A 25,564-nucleotide genomic window follows, 5' to 3' on the forward strand; every position below is an offset into this window, starting at 1 on the left:
GATCCCCACCCCCGCCTTTCGCTGTCAAAAAGAAAGAACCGCCAAATTTCACCCTCCGCAGACCTCCGCAAATTTCTCCTCACGACATACCACACCCCAAACCACCACTACTACTCCTTCACAATGGCCGAAGCAACAATCCGCCTCGCCACGGCCGAGGGTACGAATTCTTCCAGGTCCTCCATACGCATAAAACTAACAACATCCACCCCAGACGTACCCAAAATCCTCCAATTCATCCAAGAACTTGCCATCTACGAAAAAGCCCTCCACGAAGTCGAAGCCACAATCGAAAGCTTAACAAATACCCTCTCCTTCGCCGGCGAAGCCCCCAAACGCGGCTCAGTCTACACAGCCCTAATCACCCCTCCCGCCACACCTTCCAACGCCAACCCGCAACCCGTCGGCATGGCCCTGTACTTCTACAACTACAGCACCTGGCGCAGCGCACCGGGTATTTATCTTGAGGATCTTTACGTGCAGCCTGAGGCTCGGGGCAATGGGTACGGATTCAAGTTGCTCAAGTACCTTGCGCGCCAGGTTGTTGAGATCAAGGGGCGGAGATTGGAGTGGAGTGTTCTTAAGTGGAATGAGCCTAGTATCAAGTTCTATGAGCAGGTTGGTGCTAAGGGGATGGAGGAGTGGATGAAGATGATGGTCGAGGGGGAGGCTTTGGGGAAGCTTGCTGAGGGGGTTTAAGGGATCGAGGAACAAGGTTAAAGAACCGAAGGTCTGACAAAGGAACCAAATGGTTGAAAGGAGAAAAAAATGCATGATGGAAGTTGATAGTTCGGACGAGTAAAATAGCATATTCCATCGCGTCCATGGACTTTTCTTTCTTACATCTTTGTCCGCGTTCAAAATCGCATTTCTCGTAGTTGATAACGAGGTCCAGGTCGCGCCTGTGCCTCTATCTGGCTGGTTGAGGAGTATATCGACTACGAAAAAATATTATTTTGTCAATTTTTTCCCGATGTAATTCTTCTAAGGTATCTGAAACGTGCTTTCATTGACTTGACATTAGCATTGCTCAGGCTGGCTATCACAGCCAAATATAAAGGCCGTAACCACAAAGGAGTGATGGTCACGAGGACGAGGTATTCTTTGATCCAAAATCCGAGAAGATTGTATCTCAAAGACATGTATAAATACAATTCATCCGGCTCTGGGTTCGGGAACCACATATGTGAATAATGGAAGAGGCTCAAAGAGGCCACACTCACATCTCGTTGGCCGAGCCATAATGATCAAAGACGTGAAAAACTAGAAAGGCAGCGCAATCTTCTAATATGTACAGCATCTTCGAGTTCTATTTTTAAATCTCTTTCTTTTCTACCTTATGATATGATATGCAGGCCATGGGAGCTAAATACTCGTCCCTTGTCCCGTCGCTCACTCCTTCAACAAAATCTTCAACTGTTACTTTCAAAGTTCTAAATTTTCATAAATCCTCGTTCTTTTTTTCTTTTGGTATTATACTATATAATATTATACTAAATTTCATTTGTTACCGAACCATCCCGTTTGACACCATATCTCGTGCGTCGAAGCGTAGATCCGACGAGCCGCAGGAGATGAGGGAGAGGCAGTCTCCCGAACTCGAGGGCCCCGAGTGGGAAATCAGAAGAGTCGTATCTGATCCTATGGAACTTCTGCCGGTAAGATCTTATGTACGCTTTCGACCTTAGGACCCTCCTATTACGAATTGCAGAATGGTGCCAGACCGCGGCGGTTGTAAATCCCATGCCAGCTGGACTGGACTAGGCTGTTATCTCTCGAAGAAAGGATCCCCAGGATATCCAGCACTTTCTCGAGACTAATAAGGATGGCGACGAACACCATCAGCTTGTGAATGTCAAAGTTCTTATTGTGGCGTATAGAAATAAAACGCTTCATTGGGATGAACAAGTTACGTATCTCTCTGATGGGAAGCCTCTTTCAAGAGGAATTTCTTCCTGGGACGATTTTCATAGATACCATGAAATGTGTGATGGGGAATCATTTTGGTTCGAAGGGGTCAGTTCAATTTCTTTCGTTTCAATCTGCCCCCTTGGACATTTTCGGGCAGTAGTGGCGGCCAGGGATCAAATCTATCATCTCACATGTCGAGCAGTAGTAGCGACCGGGGATCTGACTCAGAAGCTCCCGGCTCGAGCAGTGATGGTGGTCAGGGATCACATTCAGCAGCTTCTAGCTTGAGCAGTGTTGGTGGCCAGGTATCAGTCCCAGCAGCTCCCAGGCCGGGCAGTGGTAGTGGCCGGGGATCATCTTCGGGCTCACACGGTCCACCAAATCGAGACCCACCATCCCAAGCAATTTCCGTCCAGGAAACACCGATTATAACACCAGTGGGTCTTTCTGCACGCACTGGCAGGGTACTTGATGAAGATGCCAGGCTAGATGATCTTGGTGACGATGAAGATGTGGAAATGACAGATTCTCCACCTAGGCGCCGGCATAGGAAGATCCTATTATTTTAGTTATTTTGGGAGTGGCTCTTCATCTTCAGCTTGTTGAAGTTCGTGTAAGAATTGTTTTGGCTTGCTGAGATTTTTTTTAGCTTGCTGTAGTCAGCACTAGTACCGGGTATTATCCTTCAGTTGTTCCTTCGAATAATTTGCATTGTTCAGGTTTTGAATATGTAGGTGTTCACTCAGGCCCCAGGCCTGCAAACCTGAAAACTTCATTCAGTGCCCGGAGAAATGATGCATGTCTGCGTAGTAACCTTTGCCAAGAAAATCATCCAAAGCTCACAGCATCGGAACTATAAACTCGTCAGATTAGGGCATGTGTCACCATGTGGCAGTGCTGACATCAGCAGCACTAATAATGTTTGGCTTTGAAGGATTGGCTTTGTGGAACGTTGATGGGTTGCACGGGATATCTGAGTAGTTGCTCTTCGCAGCCCTGAGCCCTGGGAGGTACAGAAACATACAACGATGCAGTCATCAGTCAAAGATAGATAGTAACTGAAGCTGATATATGCAAAGTCCCAGGTACCACGGCACCTTGAGGCAGGAGCGAGCGAAATGACATCAATGCAGATAAGACTGATAGCGGAGGAATGATTCTCCGGGCTGAAAGCGGCACGCGTCGCACGGTCAGGTGACTGGAACGAGCGCGTCGAAGTCAAGTTCAAGTTCAAATTGTCCAGTTCCAATTCCACCTCAAAGAAGTTTGAGAATCAAAAGCGTAGAAACATAAACCAGAGTAGTTAACATACCCGAAATATAATAATGAGTGATTATTACCGAAAGACGTAACATATCCAGCATGCGAAATGAATGCCATTCTGGGTACTGCCAGTCCCCACCGCCCTATCTTAGATAACTCGCAACTTCTGCTTACAGCATCACCCACCCAACTGCTTACCTCATTACAGCTTCAACTTCTCAAGATCCCCTCTAGATTGCCTTCCCTCGACCTTAATTAGTGAAATTGGTCATCATATCGCCTGATTTCTTATTCTTCTTCTATCTCGCCTTTTTCCGCCCCTTTTTCATGCAACCTGCGCTGGCTCCAGCGCCGCATCCCAGTATGCAGTCTGCTCAGGTAAGCAACCACTATTCGACGCGTTTGTCATCAGTCGTCTCCCGCGCCAAGTACATCTATGCTCAATGGAAGACGCAAGATGATCGCGATACTCCTGGATGCCCACTTCGTCGTCGCTCCGACGCGTGGTCGGGTTCCGGGCAGAGTCCCGCCCCCTCCGCCGTGTTCATTGCCCCTCTCCCTGATGTGTCCCACTAACAATCGCGATATAGGACCATGATGACCAGGGTATGTGATCCACATCGCTCTCACAGGGCCATTCTCGTGCTCTGCCACCACATCAGACTGTTGATCTGCCTTGCCCTTTCATCCCGGACATTTCCGGTTCGGAGCGGGTTGGCGGCATCTCATGGCAACGCTGGCAATGACGCGACCCCATCAAATAGAAAACTAACTTGATATCGCGCCAGTCCTTCACGACCAGCTCCTTGCTGTCCAGCATAACCTGGGCCAACGTCCCCAGCCCCAACCTGGACAGCAACAGCATCATTTGCAGCCTAATCCGGCTGGGTCGCGGGATCAAACCAACATCGATCCGGCCATCTCGGGGGGGCGCCATGATGGCCGCCCCGCAGACTCCCACTCAGCCGCACCAAGGATCTCCAGATGACACGCCCAAGGGATTCGGCAAGCGTGAGCTATCAACCTCCAAGCGTGCCGCCCAGAATCGCGCCGCCCAGGTAAATCATCCCCATATCAAGTGAAACGCCTTGGCATCTATAAGTGTCCCCACTCACCCCTCATAGCGCGCATTCCGCCAACGGAAGGAGACCTACATCCGCAAGCTTGAGGATGAGGTCAAGAACATTGAAGCGAAGAACGAGCAGCTCAAGCAGCTCGCTAACGAGAACTACGCTCTGCGAGACTACGTCATTACTCTGCAGTCACGCCTGATGGACTTGCAAGCCGATGTCCCCGAGCTTCCACCCAACATCGATCTCAACCAACCGCGCCCAGATCTCTCCCTCGCCAGCAGTCTCGGTGGGCCCTCGGGCTCAATGGTCGCTCCCACCGGCTCTCACCAAGGACAACACCCTGGTAACCCTAACGACGACATGAACTCGCTGAACCGCATCGCATCGGCTGGGCTCATGCGCAAGCCCCACGAGGAGACCAACTTCATGAGCAACAACTTCCAGCCCCAATCCCAGCAGAAGCAACGCATGCGTGGAGATGAGAACCAAGATGATGGCTCCGTGCAGAAGCAGGAAACTCATGGCCTCCCGCTCGGACCATGAATTACCTCTCCGTGACCTAACCCGAATCCTCACTTTCCTCCGTCCATGTGCAATTCTGCTGGTCACACGATATCCTTTTTTCGTTTTAATTCCATATTATCCTTATCTTTGTTTCTCATCTCGTCCTTCGCTCTTCAGTACCGGTGCGCGGCGCGATCGGTGACGTCATGTCTTTGGCTTGACATGGTGGTGTTTTCTTTTCCTCCTTTATATCTCTTTTACTCTCATGTGTCTGGGCTCTAAATTCCTGTGCTGACTATCGGTGCTTATTATACCAAATGAGTCCAAGAAAGTGCACGCATATTATTTATACTCCCCCTTCATATCTCGGCTCACAGCTAGCTACGCATAAGAGTGGCTCGGTCCACACGCTCCCAAACCACATATCAATAAAGGACTTTTCTCTGAAACCTTCCAATATTACTGCTCCAATCCATATTCCCTAATCAAAACATCTGCACACGTCGCACCAGTAACATACGCCGTGGCCTGGGTACGGTTATTGGTTAGAACAGGCACAACACTCATATCAGCCACGCGGAGACCCTCAAGGCCCATGACATGGAACCCACTATCAACCGCAGCGTCATCATCTCCAACTTTACCCATCTTGACCGTACCCATAATGTGCCATGAAGAAGACACACTCTCCTTCCAAAATTGCAAAATATCCTCATCGGACTCGGACTTCGGTCCCAAAACCGTGGCCAACGTATCCTTTGCGAAGGAAGGATGTTTCGAGATCTCCAGCAGATGACCATACATATCAATCAGAGCGCACTGGTCAAATGGGTGCGATAGAATCTTCGGGTCGAAGAGAAGTGGGTCATCCGGGTTCGACGATTGAAGTCGGACTTCGCCGACCGATTGTACATTCATCAGGAAGACAGCTAAACAGGTGTAGCTATAATCTGACAACATGCCCGGGAAAAGGAGATGGATCGGGAATCCCGCGACAATCTCGTAGTGAGGGATGGATTTACGGCTCATGAATTCTTGTCTGGATTTCGGCAGTGCTTTAAATTCAGCGCTTGAAGTTATCGTGTCAGATTTGAACCAACCGATTGTGAGCTCGCATCCATATTTGCTCCAGGGGCCAGTCCCATCATCTTCCCACTGGTTTATGGCCTCGGCCATAGCTGCTTCATTCTTGAAGAAGGTTCTCCGGTCGTTTGTCTCTGGGTTTCGTGAGAGCAAGAGCGGCGCGAGGAAGTGGTCTTTCAGTCCCATCGTGGATGATTGGGATGTTGAATTTGTTTAATTCAGATGCTGGGCCAATGCCTGAATGCATGAGTATTTGGGGGGGGGGGGTCAAGCGATCCGACGCATATAATGACTTCTTTCGAGGCAAAGACTGTCATTGAATGGTATCAGCACGATGTCCCACTGTCAACTCATATCTAATTCTCGTCAACAATGTATACTCACATTTTATTCCTCTCGTCTGAATGCCCACAGCCCTTTTCCCCTCAAACAGAATCCGTTGAACAGGAGTATCTTTAACAACAACCAAATTGTTCGGTGCATCAACCAGTAGATCCTTCGCTGTGCTTCTCACCCCATCCCCAGCAGAATGAACATACAACGCCATACCAAGCGGATCCCCAGAATTATGATCCAAATTCCTCTTCAACCCCGCCTCCTCGAAAGAATCCATCAAAGGCACTAAATCCATCTCCCACTTTTTCGCAAATCCAACCTTCAACGCACCTTCATCACCATGATCGCCAACAACAGGATTCCCATACCTCTTCCCCTCTTCGCTACAACAAGCCCCCAACCCAAACGTCTCAAGATTCTTGAATCGCTTCTTCATCTCCTCCCACCCAAACCCCTCATCCCCCACAATCTCCGGCCAAGACTCATGATCATCCCTCGCCCCGCTAGTATTTATGCCAAAATTAATCGAAGAACCACCGCCTAGTCCCTTGCCGCGCGAATAGTCTAGGATACGTCCATCACACCCATCCTGGGGAGCAGTCCCGTACCCCCAATTCATTGACTCTTCTTGGAACGTCATCCATCGCTTACAGATCACGCGATGCGATTTTTCTTCATTTTTACCGCCTGCTTCGAGGAGGAGGACTCACGATTTGGCATTTGTTCGGGAGAGCGCCGAGGCGAGTGTGCATCCTGCTGGTCCGGCTAATTGTCGGGTGAGATGAAATGAGTATTCAAGTTGGAATGAAAATAACGATTGCAATTGTGAAGTACTAGTAAGTGTGGAATTTTGCGCTCCGGAAAATAACTTACCACCGACGATGATGAAATCAACCATCTCTGCAGCCATGATGAATAAATAGGTACAATTGACCAGATTGGATTTCGTGTAAGGTTGTACAGAATGACCATACACCCCGCTTTGTCAGAGAAAGAGGCCAGAGAAAGAAGAAAGTGGCATAATGATTTAGAACCTAAGCCAGCCTCGTCAAGAGCCGAAAGGGCTAGCTTAGCTTCGCATCGCGCGATATAGAAGGGCCCGACATCAGTTTCCATGCTACGAACATGGAGATGTTCTTTCAAACCCTAATCACACGATACTGATAAATAGCATGTTCTGCATATACCAGTAATAATACCCACTCTTTTTTTCAGGCTGTAACCCCGATACAAAAGCCTAAAATTAGAAGCCTGGAGTTTCTAGAGGATTCTTTACAAATGTAACAAAACATCGCAAATAGAGCAACATCTGAATATGCAAGGTGTCAACTTCTCCCTTCTGCATCTTGTTGTTGCTGCTGCTGCGCTTCATGCTTCCTGGAGGTCCGTCTGGGGTCGACGTGATAGGCAAGACTCAACAGTAAGGTTTAGTTTCAAGATTTCCACCATTGCTTATGATCACGCAGCAATTTCAAATCTTATTTGATACCAGGAATTACAACAGTAGCTATCGCCTTACAGCCCTCGTTATGTCACACCACTCGGCAGATATCCACGATGCCTATCAAACCCAGATTCTCAACCGCTAGGACGGAAATTCAGATTATGCGTCCACGCCTGGTAATTTCGCTCACACGCCCGCCACCGTCTACTCTCCTAGCCCTGCCCCAGATTGTGCCACGGAGCACCTACAGCACAATTATCTTGACTTTCCCCCGCTGGTTGAATGGGAAGAAAGAGGTGAATATGAACAACTGCCACCGAGATATGTCTCGTACACAATTGCACGAAGGCTCATACTCAACCGTAAAACGGTAGGCAAAGTAATTGAGGAAGATCTGGTTATAGCTGCTGGCAATTACAAGGGAAGTCACTTGCAATTGAGGAGGCGTACAAAGCTGATTTTCATAACATTTGCCATGTGATCTTGGAGAATCATCTAGATCTTGAACTGATTCTCGAGGATCCAGACTCTGACTTCTTCGTTTAGCGCGGGATTCGAATTGGGACTGCTCGATTCCTACATGACATAGAACAATCGGCCACTGCGAAGAAATCAAACGAATCACTTGACCAGACTGCTGAATCATCTCTCGTCGCTGCCCAAATGATTCAATGGCTATGATTCCTTTGTCCTACCCTGAGTTTTTGTCATATTTCTGCGAGGCGAGCGGCATTCTTTTGTACATTAACTTTGAGCCTATGTATTACTGTTTTCTCGCATTATTGGGTTTCTAGATTCTTTGCCACGTAGGTCATTCGGTCAGTAGAGTGATGTTTGAGCTCAGTTACAAACTGTAGTCAACGCCCGCCTTGTCTCATTTTTTGACTCACCCCGCTACTTTTTTTTCAAAAAGATCCCTTACTTTGCCTGACATGCACATGAGACCTAGCTCCTACTGCAGTACCCACATAATAGTACTTTTGGTGCTAAAGCCAGTCGAAATTGCTAAGTGGCGAAGCGTAACGGCGGAATGTAACTATATCTATCCGGAGAGATAGACTAGATTTCCCCTGTCGCCCTAGCCCCGCACTTATCAGAGCGGAAGGGTGGCGAATGCTGATGTCACAGGAGCTCCCCAAACGGATATAGAACAACACAAAGAAGCAGAAAGAAGCCATAGCTGGAGTCTACGCGGTCAGAACAAAAAAATTTCCCAATTACCGCTATAGTTGAATAGGTAGCACCTTGTCCATTTTAACTCGTGCCCTTTGCAGTAGGTCTCCTCCAGTCTTTGAAATCACGTTATGCTCAATCGTTTGCCCATCCCTCGCTTGCCGAATCGACACGTATCTCGTAAGCTACGCCGCGTCTCTCGTGCCTGCGATGAGTGTCGGTCACAGAAGAGGAAATGCGATGGCTCTATGCCGACATGCGGCCAGTGTGCTCGTGCGAAGCTGGCAGTATGTGTTTATTCTAAGTCAAAGAGAGATCAAGAGCGAAGTGAATTGGAGTTGGCAAAGGAGAAAACCGATCTTTATGAGAGGCTACTTCGAGAAGCATCTCACGAAGTTGAGCTCCCTCTGGCGAAAGAAATCGAGAAAGCATTGGTTTGTTCAATTGACTTCGTGTACTCCGATTAGGCTGACTGGTCGAATAGCAATCTTCAGTGCAGAGATCAGTATCTCGGGAAGATGGAAGCATGTCCTCAAATGCCTCCTCGCCATCTTCGGTTGGCTCTCTGGATGCCCTCGATGTTCTCGATGAAGACGTCAACAGGAGCAAAGACAGTAGAGCAACAGGTTATCTCGGCAAGAGCTCAGAGGTTTCCTGGATGCGTACTTTAGATGCTGAAGCCAATGATCCGTATCGCAGCGAGAAGGAAATTGAAAATAGCAGCAAATTTCCGCATAAGAGGACTGCACCTACGGTATCGATGAACTACCATATCGAGCCCGCCGAGTATCCGGGTTCAGAGATCGACAACCCATACGCATTACCTGCAAAATCGTCGGCAGAACGACTACTGAGATTATTCATGGATAGTGTCCAGCCGTCTCTTCCCGTCATTCGCCAAGACCTTTTCACAGAACAATTCCACTCGTTTTATTCAGGAATGTCAAAACATCCGGGAAGAAAATGGTTGGCCTTGTTAAACTTGGTCTTCGCCATTAGCAACAAATTATGTCAGCTTTGCGGGCAAGAGTTCCAAGATAAAGAACACAGGTTTTTCTCACGAGCGCAGACCTTGAATATATCCGAAAGCTTAGTGGAAGACCATGAAGATTTGCAGCAAGTGCAGATCGAAACACTCGCAGCATTCTATCTGTTGATTTCATCACATATAAATAGGTGTGTCGCACATATAAACTTTCCAGACCATCAAGAATGGCCAAGTGACTCTCCACAGGGCGTGGAAGATGATTGGCACAGCGACTCGCTCCAGCATCTCCTTGGGTCTGCATCTCCGAGCCACGCACAACAAATTGAATGCTTCAGCTCTCGGAGCTCGACATAAGCTTTGGTGGTCAATTTTCATCTTAGAAAATTTACTCTCTGTTATGACTGGACGAGCCTCTGGCTTAGCGAATAGCTTCCTTTCGGCACCTCCACCTCTCGCCTCGAAGGATCTTGATCCCTTCACTAATGGCGCTCCAAACGACCCTTTAGAGCGGCTATCTGAGAATCCACCTATGGAATGGACAATGAACCAACAATATCAGCACCTTCAAGCCCAGCGGGCTTTAACAAAAGGAATGGGCGCGACCAATGAACTATACTTTTTTTGTCTCACTGACCTGATCGTTATCTCACACACTGCATCCACCCGGGTGTATAGCACCGATTCCGTGAAGCAAGGATGGGATGAGATTCGGAGCCGCATTGAATTTTACAATGGAAAGATGGTTGAATGGCGCTCTAGTTTACCGGATAGCATAAGGTTTGAGGTAACAGATATCGGGCCAAATTTCCCAGCCAAGGACGCCTATAGAGTTTCTCTGGCGATGCATTATCACAGCTCTCGAATCGTCCTCAACAGACCATGTCTCACTCGAAAGAAAAAGGACGGGAAGGGGGAGGTCAAAAACCCCTTCTCTCATGCGAGAAAAAGTATAGAGACAGCCTGCCTTGACTCGGCTCTGGCAATGCTTTCTATCTTCCCAGAAGAACCAGGGGCAGACTGGCTTCGATCTGTACCTTGGTGGAATGCTCTTCATTTTCTGGTTCAAGCTACCACCATATTACTCATAAAGGTTTCTTTGGAAAGCTCATCACAAAAGCAGAAAGGCCCAATGTCCACCGGTCAATCGAGTAACGACCAATCTCTGGACCGCTCTACAGTTCTCGATTCGGCAGCGCTTCGTGCCGCAGCCAATAAAGGGTTACTGTGGCTATGTCACCTCGGTAAAAACGACGATTCTGCGCGTCGGGCTTTTGAACTCTGCAACAGCTGCGTTCATCGTATAGAACCGAGGTGCTTCGTTGCAGAAGACACCGAGGGCGTAAGCAATGCACTCACCGCGTCTCATCTAGAAGTACCTACAGATCAGAAACATCAGCAACATCGAAGCAGGCTCGACGTGTCGTACTCTCAATTTGCTGGTATGAGAGGCTTTGGCTACGACCACAATCTCAGTGGCGCTACTATACCCTTGGGTTTGGAGGATACAGAAGATATTGGGTTTTTTGAACCCTCCGTTGGCACCTTAGGAGTGGATATCGACATGTCCGACTACATTCCTGACCTACAAAACGTGAACTTGGATGAAGTTCTGCAATCTCTCGCATAAGCAGACAGGAATTCTTTCTATCCTTTGAAATAAAACTACACCTTTTCTTTTTGATAGGGTGCGGTATTGCAACGCTTTCGAAAGTGTAGAGGGCTACTGGTTGATCATTTGGGCTTCTATCTGCGCCATCTCCGCCCCAGAAAGTTATATAAGATTTTTCGCTCGCAGTGATTTCTTCAGGCTGTCACGGTTGATTATTCAGTAAATCGCTAATGTTCGTTTGCGTTAGCACGTTGTATTACTGGCATTTATCCTAGCTGGAGTGGCTGTACCTAGCCAGATATAGGCTAAGGAAAGATAGTGGGGGTTGTCCTGACCGAACTTATTTCAGTGCGATATGAGTGACTGTCTACGAAAGAAGATCTGTGTGTATGTCTGGGTTTAATGTGTTTTCAAATCCGCTATATAATAGAAAGGTATAGAAAGAGGGTCAGACATAGGATATTGTTGATTTAAGCACCTCTGGAACAAAGCAAAAGGTGCCAAGTTGAATAACGAGGGGCAATGATATGTGAGCTGATTGGCTTATGCTATTTATTGCATGAGCCTTGCTTCCTAGAACAGCGGTTAACTCATATCTTCTCTATCGTTAAACCTGCATGGCGGAATTTGCCTTCGGCACTCTGCTGTCTTACACCGACATCATGGACGCACTGCTGAAGGAAGGCGTAGAACCCTTAGTCGGGATTCTTTTCAAACTTTAGCCAAGCTGTAAGGGTTACTAAGGTATCAGCTAGCACTGATTGGTCAGGTAAGAACTGAGGGAATAAGCCTAAGATTCGATGGTAAAACAGAGACTGATTCTTGAAGAACCTTCAAAGAATCAAGGGTGTTACAGTTAGTTATAACATATCAAAGGTCCCCGATTTATAAGGGAGTTGTATATAAATCGGATATAAGTCTGATCTAATACTACTCTAGTATATCCCTATCTGTCTTTCATAGTGTTCTATACTGTTAGTTATCTATATTATTACTTTATCCTAATAGAGGGAGGTTTAGTATTAAATTAGTTCCTAGTCTAATATTATATAGTGTAGTGGAGATTCCTGATCTCAACATCAGAATCATGTGATCAAAGCCTTGGCAATAAGGTGTCGCTTATGGGAGATATTTAGTTCGCGCTATAGCATTCTAGGAATACACACACCTGTCAAGTGTCACGATTCGGTCTTTTTCTTTCCTGCGGCGGTAGCGGTATCTGTGTACTGTTCATGAAGGCTCGGATGCCTTAGGAGGTTTTATCTCAGTGGTCATCGCCTTGCCTGCTCGCCTCACACTACGTGTGGTGGTTTTGTCTCTCTGCGATCGACCCGTCTGCTTGACAGACTGCCAGCGAGCATTCCCATCTTTCGATAAGTAGATCAATTAATTATAGGAAATAAAACTACTATACCCATAGGATACTTAAACTAATCAATAAGTAGTATTAGCTAGGTAGATAAGCTTATTCCTAGTACTAGACTAAAAAAGCTTATCTCTGAGTAGATCAGAAATCAGTTATCATACAAAGTAAGGGTCGATTCATAAATAGGACAGATTGGTTAATTCTCAAAACTAGAACTGCACGCGCTACATATCTCACTACAAGAGTGGATACCTTGTTACTGAAACACCACGTCACGGGATCTCTGCCTATTGAAGAGCGAGAATCCCCATTACACTAGTTAGTGGCAATTGCCTACGCGTACCTACTAGTTAGGTAGTTTCTAGTAGCTACCTAGTCATCATCTCTTCGTATATAAGAGTAGTACTTAGTGACCATTAGCCGATCAATATTTTGCATGAAAAAGGTAGGACCAGGATTCTGCCCAGCCAGAATGATTCCATCCCCCCTGACCGCTAACTTATCGGCTGCCATGGCTTGGTTTCTTCAAAATTTCCACGGACCGCTAAACTACAAAACCCAAAATAGACACTCGAATCGCGCTCGTTTTTCTCTACAAAAGAATTACTAGCTCGGCATTTCAAGATTGTCTGACTATGTTGTATTATTCGGGGCTGCCACGGTACAATTAGATCATACCTCCCTAACGCTATCCACATGCTTTGCATCTAGATCTCTAATACGTGTATCCTGACCTTGGTTGTGCTTCTCCTCGCGCACTGTCAGGAGAACAATTCCCGTCGTCCAGATAGCCAAAGCAATACAGCACCCAATCATAGCCCACATCCCCTTGGTGAATCGCGGTGCAAAGTCAGCCGAGTAAAAGAGCAAGATCCACCAGGCATTGACTGCATTGCTACCCATATTCATACTTGCGATGACCACAGATCGGAAGCGATCATTCTGATAGCGCATGGCATCATTGCACCACGCAAAAAATGTAGCCTGGCACGCATAGACAGACCCAGCCCAATAGTATGCGGCAAAGACAACCGCGGTATCATCAAAACGGGTCAAGATCAAAGCAGAGGTGACAATTCCCGTCATGGCAATGAAATATCCGACCAGGTAGCGCTTACCGCCCATGAAGTCGGTCAAGGTCGCCCAGAAGAGTGTCGATATAATACCAACAGCTGGAATGCCGGTTGGGTAGTTGTTCAGTTGCGCCACAGTATAGTGGTTGGTCGGGTGAGCCTTCATGTAAAGCGCGAGAAGGGCGTTGGTAGAAAATGATTCTGTTTCTCCGGCGATAACCCACAACATGACGAATGCGTACCAATACCAAGAGGTGAACAGGCGTTTGGCGAAGGCAAGGTTCAAAGGGACCTTTTCGGCGGCAGATTCTGGAATACGCGCAATTGCCATCGCGCGCTCTTCTGAGCTCAGATAAGGTGCCTTTGTTGTTGTCGGGGTATCTGGGAAGAGCATGAACCCGTAAAGCGCGATCGGTATGGTGATCAAGCCATCGATCTGGTATTTGTTAGTTTTGGAGTAACTTTTCAGCTTCAGAATGAGGATTCATACGATAAATAGCCATCGCCATCCCGATAGGCCGTGTCTGCCATCAAGTGATGATTGGATGCCGGTTTGAATAAAGCCTCCGAACATCGTTCCGGCTAGGCCCGACGCGGTGAAGATACCACTTCGTTTTCCAAGCTCTTTCTCTGTGTACCAGGAGCCTAGAATATAATGTGTTCCGACAAAGGTACTCGACTCAGCCAATCCTAGGAAGAAACGGATGGCCATGATTCCCTGTGGGTTGTGCACTGCAGCGGTGACCATGGTCAAAGCACCCCATATCACCATCATAGCTGGGAAGAAAAGGTGCGGTCGCCAATAGGTCACTGCAAGGTTGGAGGGCAATTGCCCAACAATATACCCAACAGTGAAAACAGTATTGATCTGATTAAGTTCATTTCCTTTGAAGTTCAGCTCTTCCTTCCTGCGAATAATATCGTCAGTCTATTTCCGAACGTAGAGCGATTCCCCGCTGAATCTCATGACTCACATTCCTGAGACATAGGCATTGTTAAGGTTGCTGCGATCCAGGTAATTCGCGAAGTAGCACAGACAGCAGAATGACAAAATAAACGTGTCGATTTTGCGCAGTAGCTTAGTCTCACCAGGCACACTCTCATGGCCCTTCAGATAGGATTTGAATTGGCCGAGTAGGCCCATTGTAGTTGATATTCGTACTCCCCTGATGTGGGGAAAATACAATGGCAAAATTTGACGTCGAGTGGATCGGGGGAAGGGCTACTTATCTATCCGTGGTTATCTGTCTAAGTCCACACCCAAAAAGGCCGCCGCAACACAGTGGCCAACCGTTATCTTTCCAGATCTCGGTTTGATATACCGTATTGCCCAAATTATGAGAAGAATCCTCTGCTATCAAGGAAATCAAACTGCTATCTCGATCAGATCCTTGACTTTTGCCCGAGGCTCACTGCAAAAAGTGCGGGGATGGCTCCACTTTTCAGATTAGCGCTCACTTGCAAGCTTGGCAGAAATACATAGCCTGCCGGACTAGGAAACTAATCTACACATCTTATCTGTCTTCAGATGAGGGGGATCGCAACGGCCAATTGCTACTAGTACCAGTAGATGTGCAGTTGAATCACCTGGATGTCTCCATGAGGCTTGACCTGCCTAAAGAAGGTGAGAGATTCGATTAGAAGAACGCCAGTACGAAAAATACGGCGAAGCCAAAACGTTCCCACTCGCTATTCTGCCCGTAACCGCGTATTTAATGTCCTGCCAGTGACAACAATTTACGCGATACCCTAGAAGGTCAGACAACAACGCGACGATTGTCAACGCTAAGATGGATAGCACGGCACATTTTCCGGAAACCAAAAAAGACCCCGCATGATGAGATACAAATGAAGAGCCCTTCCTAGGCTGTCCTCCTGGACGGCTTACTCCCATATTCTCTGTTTTGTTTCTATTGCTGAGAAACTAGCCTCAACCATGTCTTGGGAAACTATTGCGGCTCAAAAGCGCGACGCTCTTAAAGCGTCCATTCCGACAGAATGGGTGATTCCAGCAGATATTCTACCTCCTGAAACACAGGCAGATGTGACAGGGTTTCCCAGAAAGTCTGGCTGGTTCACTGAGCGCGAGTTAGAGATAACATCAACTCCCGCACCTCAAAGTCTCCTCAATATAGCAACCGGCTCCTGGACATCAGAAGAAGTCACTCGTGTCTTTTGCAAAGCCGCAGCCGCAGCTCATCAATTAGTACATTCTTCCAATTAACTCTTCCTCCGCATAATCATACGCGACAAAGCTAACTTGATTGAACAGACCAACTGTCTGTCCGAAATCCTCTTCGACAAAGCCATCGCTCGTGCACAAGAGCTTGACGAATATCACCGAACAACAGGCAGAACCAAAGGCCCATTCCACGGCCTCCCAATTTCAATTAAAGACAATTTCAATCTCATCGGCTGTGATTCAACTGTGGGATTTGCCTCTCTCGTCAACGATCCGGCGACTTACAACAGCACTCTGACCGACCTCCTCCTTGAGGCTGGCGCCGTCCTCTACGTCAAAACAAATGTTCCAACAGCCATGATGATCGCCGAGTCTGTTAACAATGTCTTCGGCCGTACTGTGAATCCTCGTAATCGAAACCTCACCTCTGGTGGATCCTCTGGTGGAGAGTCAGCTTTAATCGCCTTCGGTGGGAGTCGCCTTGGAGTTGGAACCGACATCGGTAAGTGATCTCAACGCAAATCAATATGGGACCAGTCCTAATTTCTCTTCGCCTACAGGGGGATCACTCCGAATCCCAGCCGCATGCACAGGAATCTTCACTATCCGTCCATCCTCCGGCCGATTCCCCAACTTTCAGACCCGCTCTGGTCTCGCAGGCCAAGAAGCCGTCAACAGCGTCAACGGTCCCATGGCTCGATCTCTGCAAGAAATAATCCTTTGGGCGAAGACCATCGTTGATCAGAAACCTTGGATCAACGATCCAAAGTGCTTGCCAATTCCTTGGCGCGATGTGACTCCCAAGCGAACTCTCAAACTCGCCGTCCTCTGGCAGGACGAGCAAGTCACACCAACACCGCCAGTCAGCCGAGCGCTGAAGGAGACGGTCGCAAAACTGCGACAGGCTGGCCACGAAGTTGTTGACTGGGATCCGAAATGGCACTCGAAGCTAGTCTCTATCCTCGGTCGCATGTTCGTCGCTGATGGTGGGAAATCAGTCCGCAAGTTGCTTGATGCATCAGAGGAGCCTTTCCGGCCGGAGATGGAAGCGTACTCTCAAGCCACAGAGATGGGCGTGTATGACATGTGGCAGCTGCAACTTGAGCGGAACGGGATTTGTAAGGCATACCTGGATCAATGGAATGCGAGCGGCATTGATGCTATTCTTTGTGAGTTTGTCCCCGGAAATTCGACCTGCGGTTTTTAATTGGAATGCTTTTAGGCCCCACAACTCCATACAGCGGCGTTGAGAACGGAAAGTTTGATTATATCGGATATACTGGCGTTTTCAATGTTCTCGACTATCCTGCTGTTTCTTTCCCCTGTGGCGTGTCGGCCGATAAGATCATTGATGCAGTATACCCTAACAGCGATTCGTTGGGTAAGGTCGATACGCAGATTCGGAATGATTGTAAGTGGCTTTTCCTCCGTTCCCCTATGTTCTAGCTAACTGATTCGCTAGATAATGCGGACTCGGTTCATGGAATGCCTGTCAATCTGCAACTTGTTGGACAGCGGCTCGAGGATGAAAGTGCATTAATGATGACAGAAGTGATTCTGCAGGCGCTGAGTTGATATGAAATAGTCAGTGAGATGTTAAAGAAAATGTTAGAGCTTCTGCAGATTCTTGAAATTTATGAATATAGACGATTTAAATTGGCTGCTTGTAACAGTCCCGTCTTACTGCACAATCGGTTTTTTTGAAGGACAAATTCCTCGAATGGAAAATGTTGGACGCGGACCTTAAGAACGTGAGCCTCTACCGATTGACTGCATCTACATGTCCTCGCCACCTCCGTACCAAACGCGGTTTCTCCTCATCGTCAAGCCCCTTTCCTCTCCCACGATAAATTCACCACCCTCGCGGATAGTACCATCAGCTTGAGGCCAATATTCAGACACAAGTATCTCGTTGATTTCATCAATCTTGTCAATCAAACGCTTCACGCGCGCATGGTCAACTTGACCCTTTTCCCCCTTCCTCGACGAGAAACCCATCCTGATTGATAAATCGGGCGATGGTGAGATGTGCCGATGGAACGATGTAACGAGAAGCCACCGGGAGGTTTGCCTGTCGCGTCATTTCGAAAATGTCGCGGCGAAAATGGTGGTAGCTGTAATCATCATTCGAACCCCTTGATTGGCCCCTTGCAGGCTCGCCGGCAGCCGGAACAAAGCTCAGGGCCAGTGCGGCGGAGTCGAAGCTAACGATGGGCTTGATGAGACGTGTCTTATGACTCATTGGATACTCAGATATTTGATTCGGGGTCACTTCTGTCGAGGATTTCAGAGTTTGGACGAGTCCTTCAATCTGGTCCTTGGTCAAGGAATGCGCGACTTCAAGTACCGTAATGTGTAGGTTCTGCGGAGGCATTGTCCAGAGCGCTATTAAGAACAAATTTGGTTAGAATAGGACAGGTTGCGTCACCATCTGAGATTAAACAGGTCGATGGAACTCACAAGGTGCAACGGCTTTCAGCTCATCTTGCACGTACACGATCAGGTCGCGGACTGGAGAAGACGGGCGCCCCCAAAAGACCAGACAGTTGCGGGGATCGATATAGTCATCTTCCTTGCGTGGCCCATCCAGTCGCATGAGAATTTCGTCTAATTTCCAGCCTGGAAATTCATCTGCGAGGATAATTTCTTTCTGCTGAGCGTTGCGATTGATTCGATGGTTTTCGTATGCGGATTGCAATTTTGCCTATTTCGATTAGGCTTGTAACGATAAAACGGAGTCGAGTGAGACTTTTCTCCTTACTGGATCGTCATGTGTTTCTGTGATCAGCTTCTGAAACGGGTTGTCCGTCGAGATGGCGATTGAAGTCATGCTGAGGATCGCGGTTCCAAGGTCCAGGCCTTGACGTGACAATGTTCACCGGATGATGCCGTTTCGTACTTGCAGAAGAGGGCGTTGTGATGTTATGCCCAGGTGCTTCCTTTCCGTGTAGACTGATATGTATATTTCTTGTGAAGCAAATTTCACTGGCATGACTCAGGGACCGGACATATCGGAGTTCCTGAAGATGAAACAGCCGCGTAAGCGAGTTTCGGAAATTAATACCCCGAATTTACCCCACAATGGCTGTCGCGGAGTGGCAATCCAAAAATAAACTCAGGAAAAATGTCACAAAACTTCTTTCATTCGCTTCAATAACCAGGGCTTGTAATGGAGCTCAAAATCAAGATTGGTAATAATTGCAAGGTCGATGGTCAGAAACTGCGAATTTGAAGTTGGAAACTGAAAATGGCTTGCCAGAAATTTGGGAGTCGGCTGCAGGTTCCGATATATATTATTACTACTTAGGTAGGTAGATAGGTACCAAGAGCCCTGGAGCGTTCTAGGCCTGGAGGTCCGTCAACCTTTAACTTGAAGTTCAAGTTCAAACTTGGAGTGGAAACTTGAGTTCTGATGAACAGTAGACCCCAGGATTTGAAAATAGTATTCATGCATTTTATTGAATAAATTATACTAATAGTATTAAAGAGTGAAGTTTCGTGGACTTTGAAAGTTCAACTTCAAGTTATGCCCTCCAAGGTTGCTATATTCGAGCAGTGCTCATGCCCGTCGCAAATCTACCACTGGATTTTCATGGTTTAGGTGATTAAATGGTAGTACTAATTTAGGTCATGATGAGGGAAGAACTCAACTTTAACGATTTGGGCAAAACTTTGAAACAAGAGCGCGCGCTTCCAGTTTTGAGGCAGATGCCCGACAATATTGGAATCAGTTTACTACTATGAGCAAACTTGCCTCTTAGCTTGATTGCCTGACCGGTACTACACTCATGAAGTCGTCTGCTCCACACAGTATTGGGCTGCGAAATCCTAATCTAAGGACTGACAACTTATCTTTATTAAAAGATTATAGAGAAACGAAATTTTATGTCAACATTGCGCAAATAAAGGCTACCTTGTATAGACATGAACATTAATTGCGTAGGCAACTGATAGAATCGAGAGGCATATATCATGGAATTATGATTGCTGTTGGAATTGAGGCCGATTGAGCCTATTAAGAACAGAAGTAAAATAAGGACTATGTCCAACTTTGAAAGGAAACGTGATCGTCGACAAGAAAATTGAAGACAAAAGGCAGAGATGCCAAATGTCACCGACAGAATCTACTCGCATCACCGACTAATCCACCTCAGATCCCCATTTAGATCATGGCAAAGGCGCAGAGAGCACCGAAGACGACGGCAACACCAGAGAAGGTGGTACGTCCAGCCGCGTTGAAGGCGGGGGTGGGGGTGGCCGAGGGAGCACCACCGTTGGTGCCGGGGACACCGCTGGAAGCGGAGGCAATGGGGGGCAGGGGCAGTGGGGATCACACGCATAGAGGTGGTCTTGGACCAGCCACTGGGGCCAGCGGAGATGGGGCAGACAGTCTGGTAACGGGTAGAGGTGACGGTGACCACGGGCTTAGGGCCGGAGGGGGAGCCGGAAGACTGGACAGGGGAGACACCGGAGGGAGATCCGGGGTAGCCAGAGGAGGCAGGGCCAGTGGGAGCAGGGCCAGCAGGGCCGGAAGGACCAGAGCCAGAGGCACCGGGAATAACGGTGGAGCTGACAATGGCGCTGGTCTCAGTGTCACAGGGGGTGGTGGTAGGGGCGGCAGGAGAAGAGCCAGTGCCGGAGGCACCGGGGATGACAGTGGAGTGCACAATCTCGCTGGTCTCAGTGTCACAGGGAGTAGTGGTGGCAGGGACAGAGGCCTCGGTGGTAGAGGCACCGGGGATGACGGTAGAGTGCACGATCTCACTGGTCTCAGTGTCGCAGGGAGTGGTGGTGGCAGCGGGGGTGCTGGATCCATCCTTGCAGTCAACCTCGCCGAGAACAGCAAGGCACAGGTTGATGGGGATGTTGATCAGACCGCCGTTGTCATTGGAGCTCTGCTGGCAGTGAGCCTCGCCGAGAACAGCCAGGCAGACATTGATCGGGACGTTGATCAGAGAGCCGTGGTTGCCAGTGGAGGTCGAGGCCTGGTCACACTTGGCCTTACCAAGAGCAGCAACGCAACCGTTAACGGGGACGTTGATCAGGCCGTTGGAGGTGGAGGTCTGCTTGCACTCGACATCACCGAGGATAGCAGCACAGAGACCAACGGGGACGCTGATGAGCTCCTCAGTGGCCATAACGCCCTATAAACGAATTCATTAGCTACAAGGATCTATATGCATGATATTGCAGATCAACAGGACATATACTCACGGAGCAGGAGGCAGCCAGGGCCACGAGGGAAGGGATAATAGTCTGCTTCATCTTGTCGAAAAGAACGTAGATTTGCGTAAAGAATTGAAAGACGTGATTGGTATCTTGTTGGAAAAGAATGGACGCTGAGAACAGCAAAAAAGAGTGACGATGGGACAAGGCCTAAAGGAACGAAGCAGTTGCAGAGAAGAAGAAAAGGAAATCAGTCAGGTAATGTAGGTTGAGGAAGTATTGCCAAAGCGTCCGGACCTCCACGCTTGCACTGTCGGAAAAGGGGAGACGATGTCGATCCTCATGGAAAGATGACTGCCAAGCAAGCAAGAGAGGGTACCGGTATACGACGAGGCCCGGTCTATTCGCTCGACGAGAGCTTTCTGATTGGTGTGCCCCTGTTACTCATCAGCTTTGTTGACAAGTTCGGCTGTGTCTCGAACTAGCATGGGATAATAAAAACTCTATATGCAATGCAAGACCCACCCCCCGAGCCACTAGCGGATGTAGTGCATTCTGTGATTGATCCCACTCGCAGACCACAGTCCTCGGCCTGCTAGTGTGGTTTACTGGCCCCATCTCTTGTTTTTGCGCTCGTGACAGCTCGCTGCCTTGTTCAGGGGTTATGTTAACCTGTTTGATGGCACAAAGTTACTAGACAATGGTTCGGAGGCATATTGAATGGAGTCGATAAAACGCCTCTCAAATACTCCGTATCCCGCCTGCCCCCCCCCAAACTGGTACTTGTTCGATAAACCACTCTACAAATCAATACTTAGTGGTCCCACGTCCGATATCTCAGCCTGTGACCCCCGCGATTTGTGCCCAGACGCGACAGGGATACCAAGCAGACCGCTTATTACGCCTCCCGAAAAGCCTCCTCCCTTTCACCTCGGTGGTTCCTTGCATTTAGTGGCGGTCGGCCTGAGCATGCGGAAATGTAATCAGGGAAAATCCGGGGGCCACTATCATATGCATCAAATGCAGAGTAGGATTAAATTAGCCATGCGGCACACATGGACCACGGCCAGGCCCCCCCAATTGTCGCCTACCCCTTTCCCCAATGCATGAAAAAAAAGATGCCCAGAGCTGCAGGCCAGCATCCGATCACATCTGCAAGAACTGGCGCATTATTGTAGATACATCAAATTAAAAACAAACTATGCCCTGGGCTGAGCTATGGTGCAAGCCACCAAACCAGACCCTGCGAACGTGTGGACCTCGGCTTTTCAGGGGCGAACACCGTGCTGAAGATATGAACTCCACTGTCATTTCGATCCTGCCGTGGCCCACATTGGCAGTTCCCACTCGGTGATAAGCGGGGATGGATATGGATCCCACTCGGAGAACTTTCTGCAATACGGTCGCAACACAGCCAGCGCGCGGTGTGGCCCGCCTCTCAATTCTCAACTCCATCCCATCCCGTGCCCGTGGGTCAGCTTGACAAATGGCGAAGACCCTGAAAATATCAAGAAAGTGGACTCCATTAAGAATGGAGTTTCTTTGCCGAAAGTCTCAGATTGGCCCACACACGTAATCCATTTCTATCAAACTTTTATTTGTGGATGCCACTCCGAAGGATGGAATATGGAGTACGGAGTAAAGTGTCGCTCGATCCCCGAAATATGATCTATCCCGTCTATGATCTGCTCGGATCGAGGTGCGTATCGTGGAAGTGTGTGCTAGGTGCATCACTATGCCCTACCAAAAAGCTAATTCAGGGACTCGGAATTCGGCTATCGAAGAATTAAGACCAAAGCGCTCTCGTTGAAGTTAGTTCTTTCACTATTTTGGGGAATATTCTCCCAATACATGCTTGGAGTGGACTAGTCCTTTTCCACATTGGAAAGAAAGGTTCGATGGTGTTATCTTGTACCAATGAACTATGCATTCTGATTAAAGAAAGGCCAGAAGCCGTTATGTGGTTCTGGCCCCTTGATCAATTGGTGGCTTAGCTCCAAAAAGGGTGTGTTTGTCAAGATTAGAGTCGCACATCCCCACGCGTGTTGCGCATGGAGGCCGAATGAGAGCCGCCGGCAGAGCAAAATGAGTTGTTTGATTTGATGCACCGGAAACCGGCGGCAAGCCCTATCTCTCTATGTACTTCGTACAGCCAGCTTTTGTGTCTGCCTTGCCTCCTCGCGTCGGAACTTCTCTCCGATACCTTTCGCTTCTTCATACTTTGTCCAGGTCCCCTTTCTCGCGCTGGAGGAGCAAACCCCATCAATGTGACCACTGGTCTGTACTCGCAGTTCATGCAAATTTGGCGATATTAATGGCTTCCTCACAGAGACAAAAGCCTTCAAACTTGGTGCCTTATAGTGATACGTATGATAGCGCCCTTGCTTTCCTCACACTGCACACAGGATTTTTTCTTCGATATTATTGGAGGTGGTGGGCCAGTTGAAGGCATTGGCTTACTGCCGGTGGCGGGTGGTCTAGTCCATTCACGAACTTGAATTACATGAGTTCAGCTCGGTGAAAGCAAACACGGGTATTGAGCTTACCAGGCTATTTCTACGAAGGTGAAGCCCTCCCCGAGTGTGCCATGTATGTCATCAATTCATATCCGTGGCACTCCACAAAGCTCGGTATTTCCCATGCTACTGATAAATTGCAATAACTGGTCTATCTTGGTACATAATCTGATAGCTGTCATAAACTTGCACATACTAAAGCTCATGCACATCATGAGCTGACTCGTCAGCCGGCCGAGTGGGATAAAACCGAGGATGAAAATGGCTGGCAAGCAGACAACATTGGTCTCAAATTGGAACTTGCAAAGTACCATCCGATCATGTTTCCTTCCACCGAACTGATGTACATGTTTGAAGCCGGCGAAAAGTTCCGTTACTGGTATTTCATTCGTCTCACTGTCTTCAAAATCACCTTTCCAACGAACATGGATAACATGGACGACAAATACCAGGATATAAAGGCAAAAGAGGATGCCCTGAAAGTCCCACAAAAGATCATTGAAAGAATTGGAAGCATGTCTGCCTTCGGAGGTCCTGTTTCCGGTTGTTCCTCCCCTAATTATCCTAGTATACAGAATGCTATCAAGAGTGTGACCGACTAAACACTTCGCAAAAGTGCGTAAGATATCAGGGAGCTCCGAGAATTTAGGAGAAGCACATTCAAAATTCTAGCACCGAAACCCACTCATTCAAACCCATCTCCTTCTCCACCCCAAAATGCCACAACAATGGAGGTCACCCAGAAGCCCACCCAATCTTAAACGAGCGCTGTTGGCATCGCCCTGTATTTCCAGTAACTGTATGCTGCTCTCGAGTGTCTCAACGCGATTGAGGAAGCTCTCTATGATATTCAGAAATCGGCCTAAAATGCTCGTAGGGCACCAGAACGCCATTGAACTGGAAGGGAAATGGCTAAAATTGCGGGAAATAGCAAACGCCCGGGCGTCTTATTCAAGTTCCAAGGTTGCAAACGAGAGATATATATTAGTATAGGATGAGTTTCAGGGTCATTAAGGCTACTACTCGTGCTTGGTGGGCCTCAAATTTCAAGGCGTGCTGTGTTCAAGTATATTTCCAAGGTTTCAAGGTTGACCACCAACTTTGAAAGACAATTTGAATGATTGAATGACGTACCTAGGTAGCAAAATGGTGACTGCACACATTTCCATAAAGGATATTCGCATTACTGTGAATAATTCCAGGATTCGGCGTATTGGTGAGAAACCTTCATATGGACAAGAGACATTCACGGTCCCACTCTACGCAATAGCGTGCCGAAGGCAGCATACCTAGGTATATAAAAAAAACCCTGGGCGGTGATTTTGGAACTAGAGAAGCCGATTCGTACCGAGATCGCCAGTTTTCGATTGAATCTCTTGGAGAAATTTGGAGAGTACATTCTCTAACCCGCCTAGATTCCTCATGGGTTTCGAGCCCATGCTTAACAGCGTGGTCATGGTGTTGTTGAATAAAGGGCTGGGATCACGGTTCATTGGATTGACCATACACACATTTAATTGTTAATATGCGGATCATTCGCAGATCATGTCCACCAGCATTCGGGATTTATTTCCTTCGAGTTGGGAATTTTTCGTCGGCATTCGTGCCACATCCCACTTCGCTGAGTTGAGAGAAGTTGGAAATCCTTCCACTTGGCTCCAGGGTTACTTCCAACTTGAACCTTGGAAGGCTGTAATAATAGGAAGGACAGGCAGCATCCAGTTCGAATCTTCCCAAGCAACGTGATTTTCTTCCGCCCTAGCAACTTGAACTTGCGGACGTGATTAATCTGTCAATGCTCCATTGGGCAGTAGAATAAATCACCCTTTGCTCCTGATGGAACCCATCCTCATCATGGATATATCTTCGCGCCGTTA

General features: G+C 48.0%; 10 protein-coding genes across 10 annotated transcripts; 5 read left to right on the forward strand and 5 right to left on the reverse strand.

Moving 5' to 3' along the window:
* Positions 1 to 123: 123 nt before the first annotated feature.
* On the forward strand, positions 124 to 699 carry N7533_000241 (GNAT family N-acetyltransferase; the record flags this gene model as incomplete). Its single annotated transcript, XM_057096891.1, has 2 exons — positions 124 to 160; positions 215 to 699. 2 exons carry the CDS (start codon positions 124 to 126, stop codon positions 697 to 699), a joined length of 522 nt encoding a protein of 173 aa, XP_056965384.1.
* Positions 700 to 3,501: 2,802 nt separating this feature from the next.
* Positions 3,502 to 4,790, forward strand: N7533_000242 (bZIP transcription factor bZIP-1; the record flags this gene model as incomplete). The annotated part of the gene is made up of 5 exons (XM_057096892.1): positions 3,502 to 3,535; positions 3,587 to 3,716; positions 3,765 to 3,780; positions 3,963 to 4,232; positions 4,299 to 4,790. The coding sequence occupies 5 exons, from the start codon at positions 3,502 to 3,504 to the stop codon at positions 4,788 to 4,790; spliced, it is 942 nt and encodes a 313-aa protein (XP_056965385.1).
* A 420-nt stretch (positions 4,791 to 5,210) lies between these two features.
* On the reverse strand, positions 5,211 to 6,020 carry N7533_000243 (GMC family oxidoreductase; the record flags this gene model as incomplete). The annotated part of the gene is made up of 1 exon (XM_057096893.1): positions 5,211 to 6,020. One exon carries the CDS (start codon positions 6,018 to 6,020, stop codon positions 5,211 to 5,213), a length of 810 nt encoding a protein of 269 aa, XP_056965386.1.
* Positions 6,021 to 6,147: 127 nt separating this feature from the next.
* Positions 6,148 to 7,080, reverse strand: N7533_000244 (uncharacterized protein; the record flags this gene model as incomplete). The annotated part of the gene is made up of 2 exons (XM_057096894.1): positions 6,148 to 6,857; positions 7,044 to 7,080. The coding sequence occupies 2 exons, from the start codon at positions 7,078 to 7,080 to the stop codon at positions 6,148 to 6,150; spliced, it is 747 nt and encodes a 248-aa protein (XP_056965387.1).
* Positions 7,081 to 8,918: 1,838 nt separating this feature from the next.
* N7533_000245 (uncharacterized protein) lies at positions 8,919 to 11,402 on the forward strand (the record flags this gene model as incomplete). Its single annotated transcript, XM_057096895.1, has 3 exons — positions 8,919 to 9,221; positions 9,287 to 9,963; positions 10,022 to 11,402. The coding sequence occupies 3 exons, from the start codon at positions 8,919 to 8,921 to the stop codon at positions 11,400 to 11,402; spliced, it is 2,361 nt and encodes a 786-aa protein (XP_056965388.1).
* A 2,020-nt stretch (positions 11,403 to 13,422) lies between these two features.
* Positions 13,423 to 14,967, reverse strand: N7533_000246 (putative MFS pantothenate transporter; the record flags this gene model as incomplete). Its single annotated transcript, XM_057096896.1, has 3 exons — positions 13,423 to 14,259; positions 14,314 to 14,731; positions 14,798 to 14,967. 3 exons carry the CDS (start codon positions 14,965 to 14,967, stop codon positions 13,423 to 13,425), a joined length of 1,425 nt encoding a protein of 474 aa, XP_056965389.1.
* Positions 14,968 to 15,759: 792 nt separating this feature from the next.
* On the forward strand, positions 15,760 to 17,580 carry N7533_000247 (uncharacterized protein; the record flags this gene model as incomplete). Its single annotated transcript, XM_057096897.1, has 5 exons — positions 15,760 to 16,029; positions 16,096 to 16,507; positions 16,566 to 17,174; positions 17,228 to 17,416; positions 17,468 to 17,580. The coding sequence occupies 5 exons, from the start codon at positions 15,760 to 15,762 to the stop codon at positions 17,578 to 17,580; spliced, it is 1,593 nt and encodes a 530-aa protein (XP_056965390.1).
* Positions 17,581 to 17,962: 382 nt separating this feature from the next.
* On the reverse strand, positions 17,963 to 18,835 carry N7533_000248 (uncharacterized protein; the record flags this gene model as incomplete). Its single annotated transcript, XM_057096898.1, has 3 exons — positions 17,963 to 18,390; positions 18,466 to 18,709; positions 18,767 to 18,835. 3 exons carry the CDS (start codon positions 18,833 to 18,835, stop codon positions 17,963 to 17,965), a joined length of 741 nt encoding a protein of 246 aa, XP_056965391.1.
* A 1,303-nt stretch (positions 18,836 to 20,138) lies between these two features.
* On the reverse strand, positions 20,139 to 21,270 carry N7533_000249 (uncharacterized protein; the record flags this gene model as incomplete). The annotated part of the gene is made up of 2 exons (XM_057096899.1): positions 20,139 to 21,149; positions 21,220 to 21,270. The coding sequence occupies 2 exons, from the start codon at positions 21,268 to 21,270 to the stop codon at positions 20,139 to 20,141; spliced, it is 1,062 nt and encodes a 353-aa protein (XP_056965392.1).
* Positions 21,271 to 23,758: 2,488 nt separating this feature from the next.
* On the forward strand, positions 23,759 to 24,289 carry N7533_000250 (uncharacterized protein; the record flags this gene model as incomplete). Its single annotated transcript, XM_057096900.1, has 2 exons — positions 23,759 to 23,801; positions 23,889 to 24,289. The coding sequence occupies 2 exons, from the start codon at positions 23,759 to 23,761 to the stop codon at positions 24,287 to 24,289; spliced, it is 444 nt and encodes a 147-aa protein (XP_056965393.1).
* Positions 24,290 to 25,564: the final 1,275 nt, after the last annotated feature.

This window comes from Penicillium manginii (genome assembly GCF_028828005.1).
Source record: "Penicillium manginii strain IBT 31320 chromosome Unknown utg000001l:1.0-3466041.0:1.0-3467806.0, whole genome shotgun sequence".
NCBI classification, from domain to species: domain Eukaryota; kingdom Fungi; phylum Ascomycota; class Eurotiomycetes; order Eurotiales; family Aspergillaceae; genus Penicillium; species Penicillium manginii.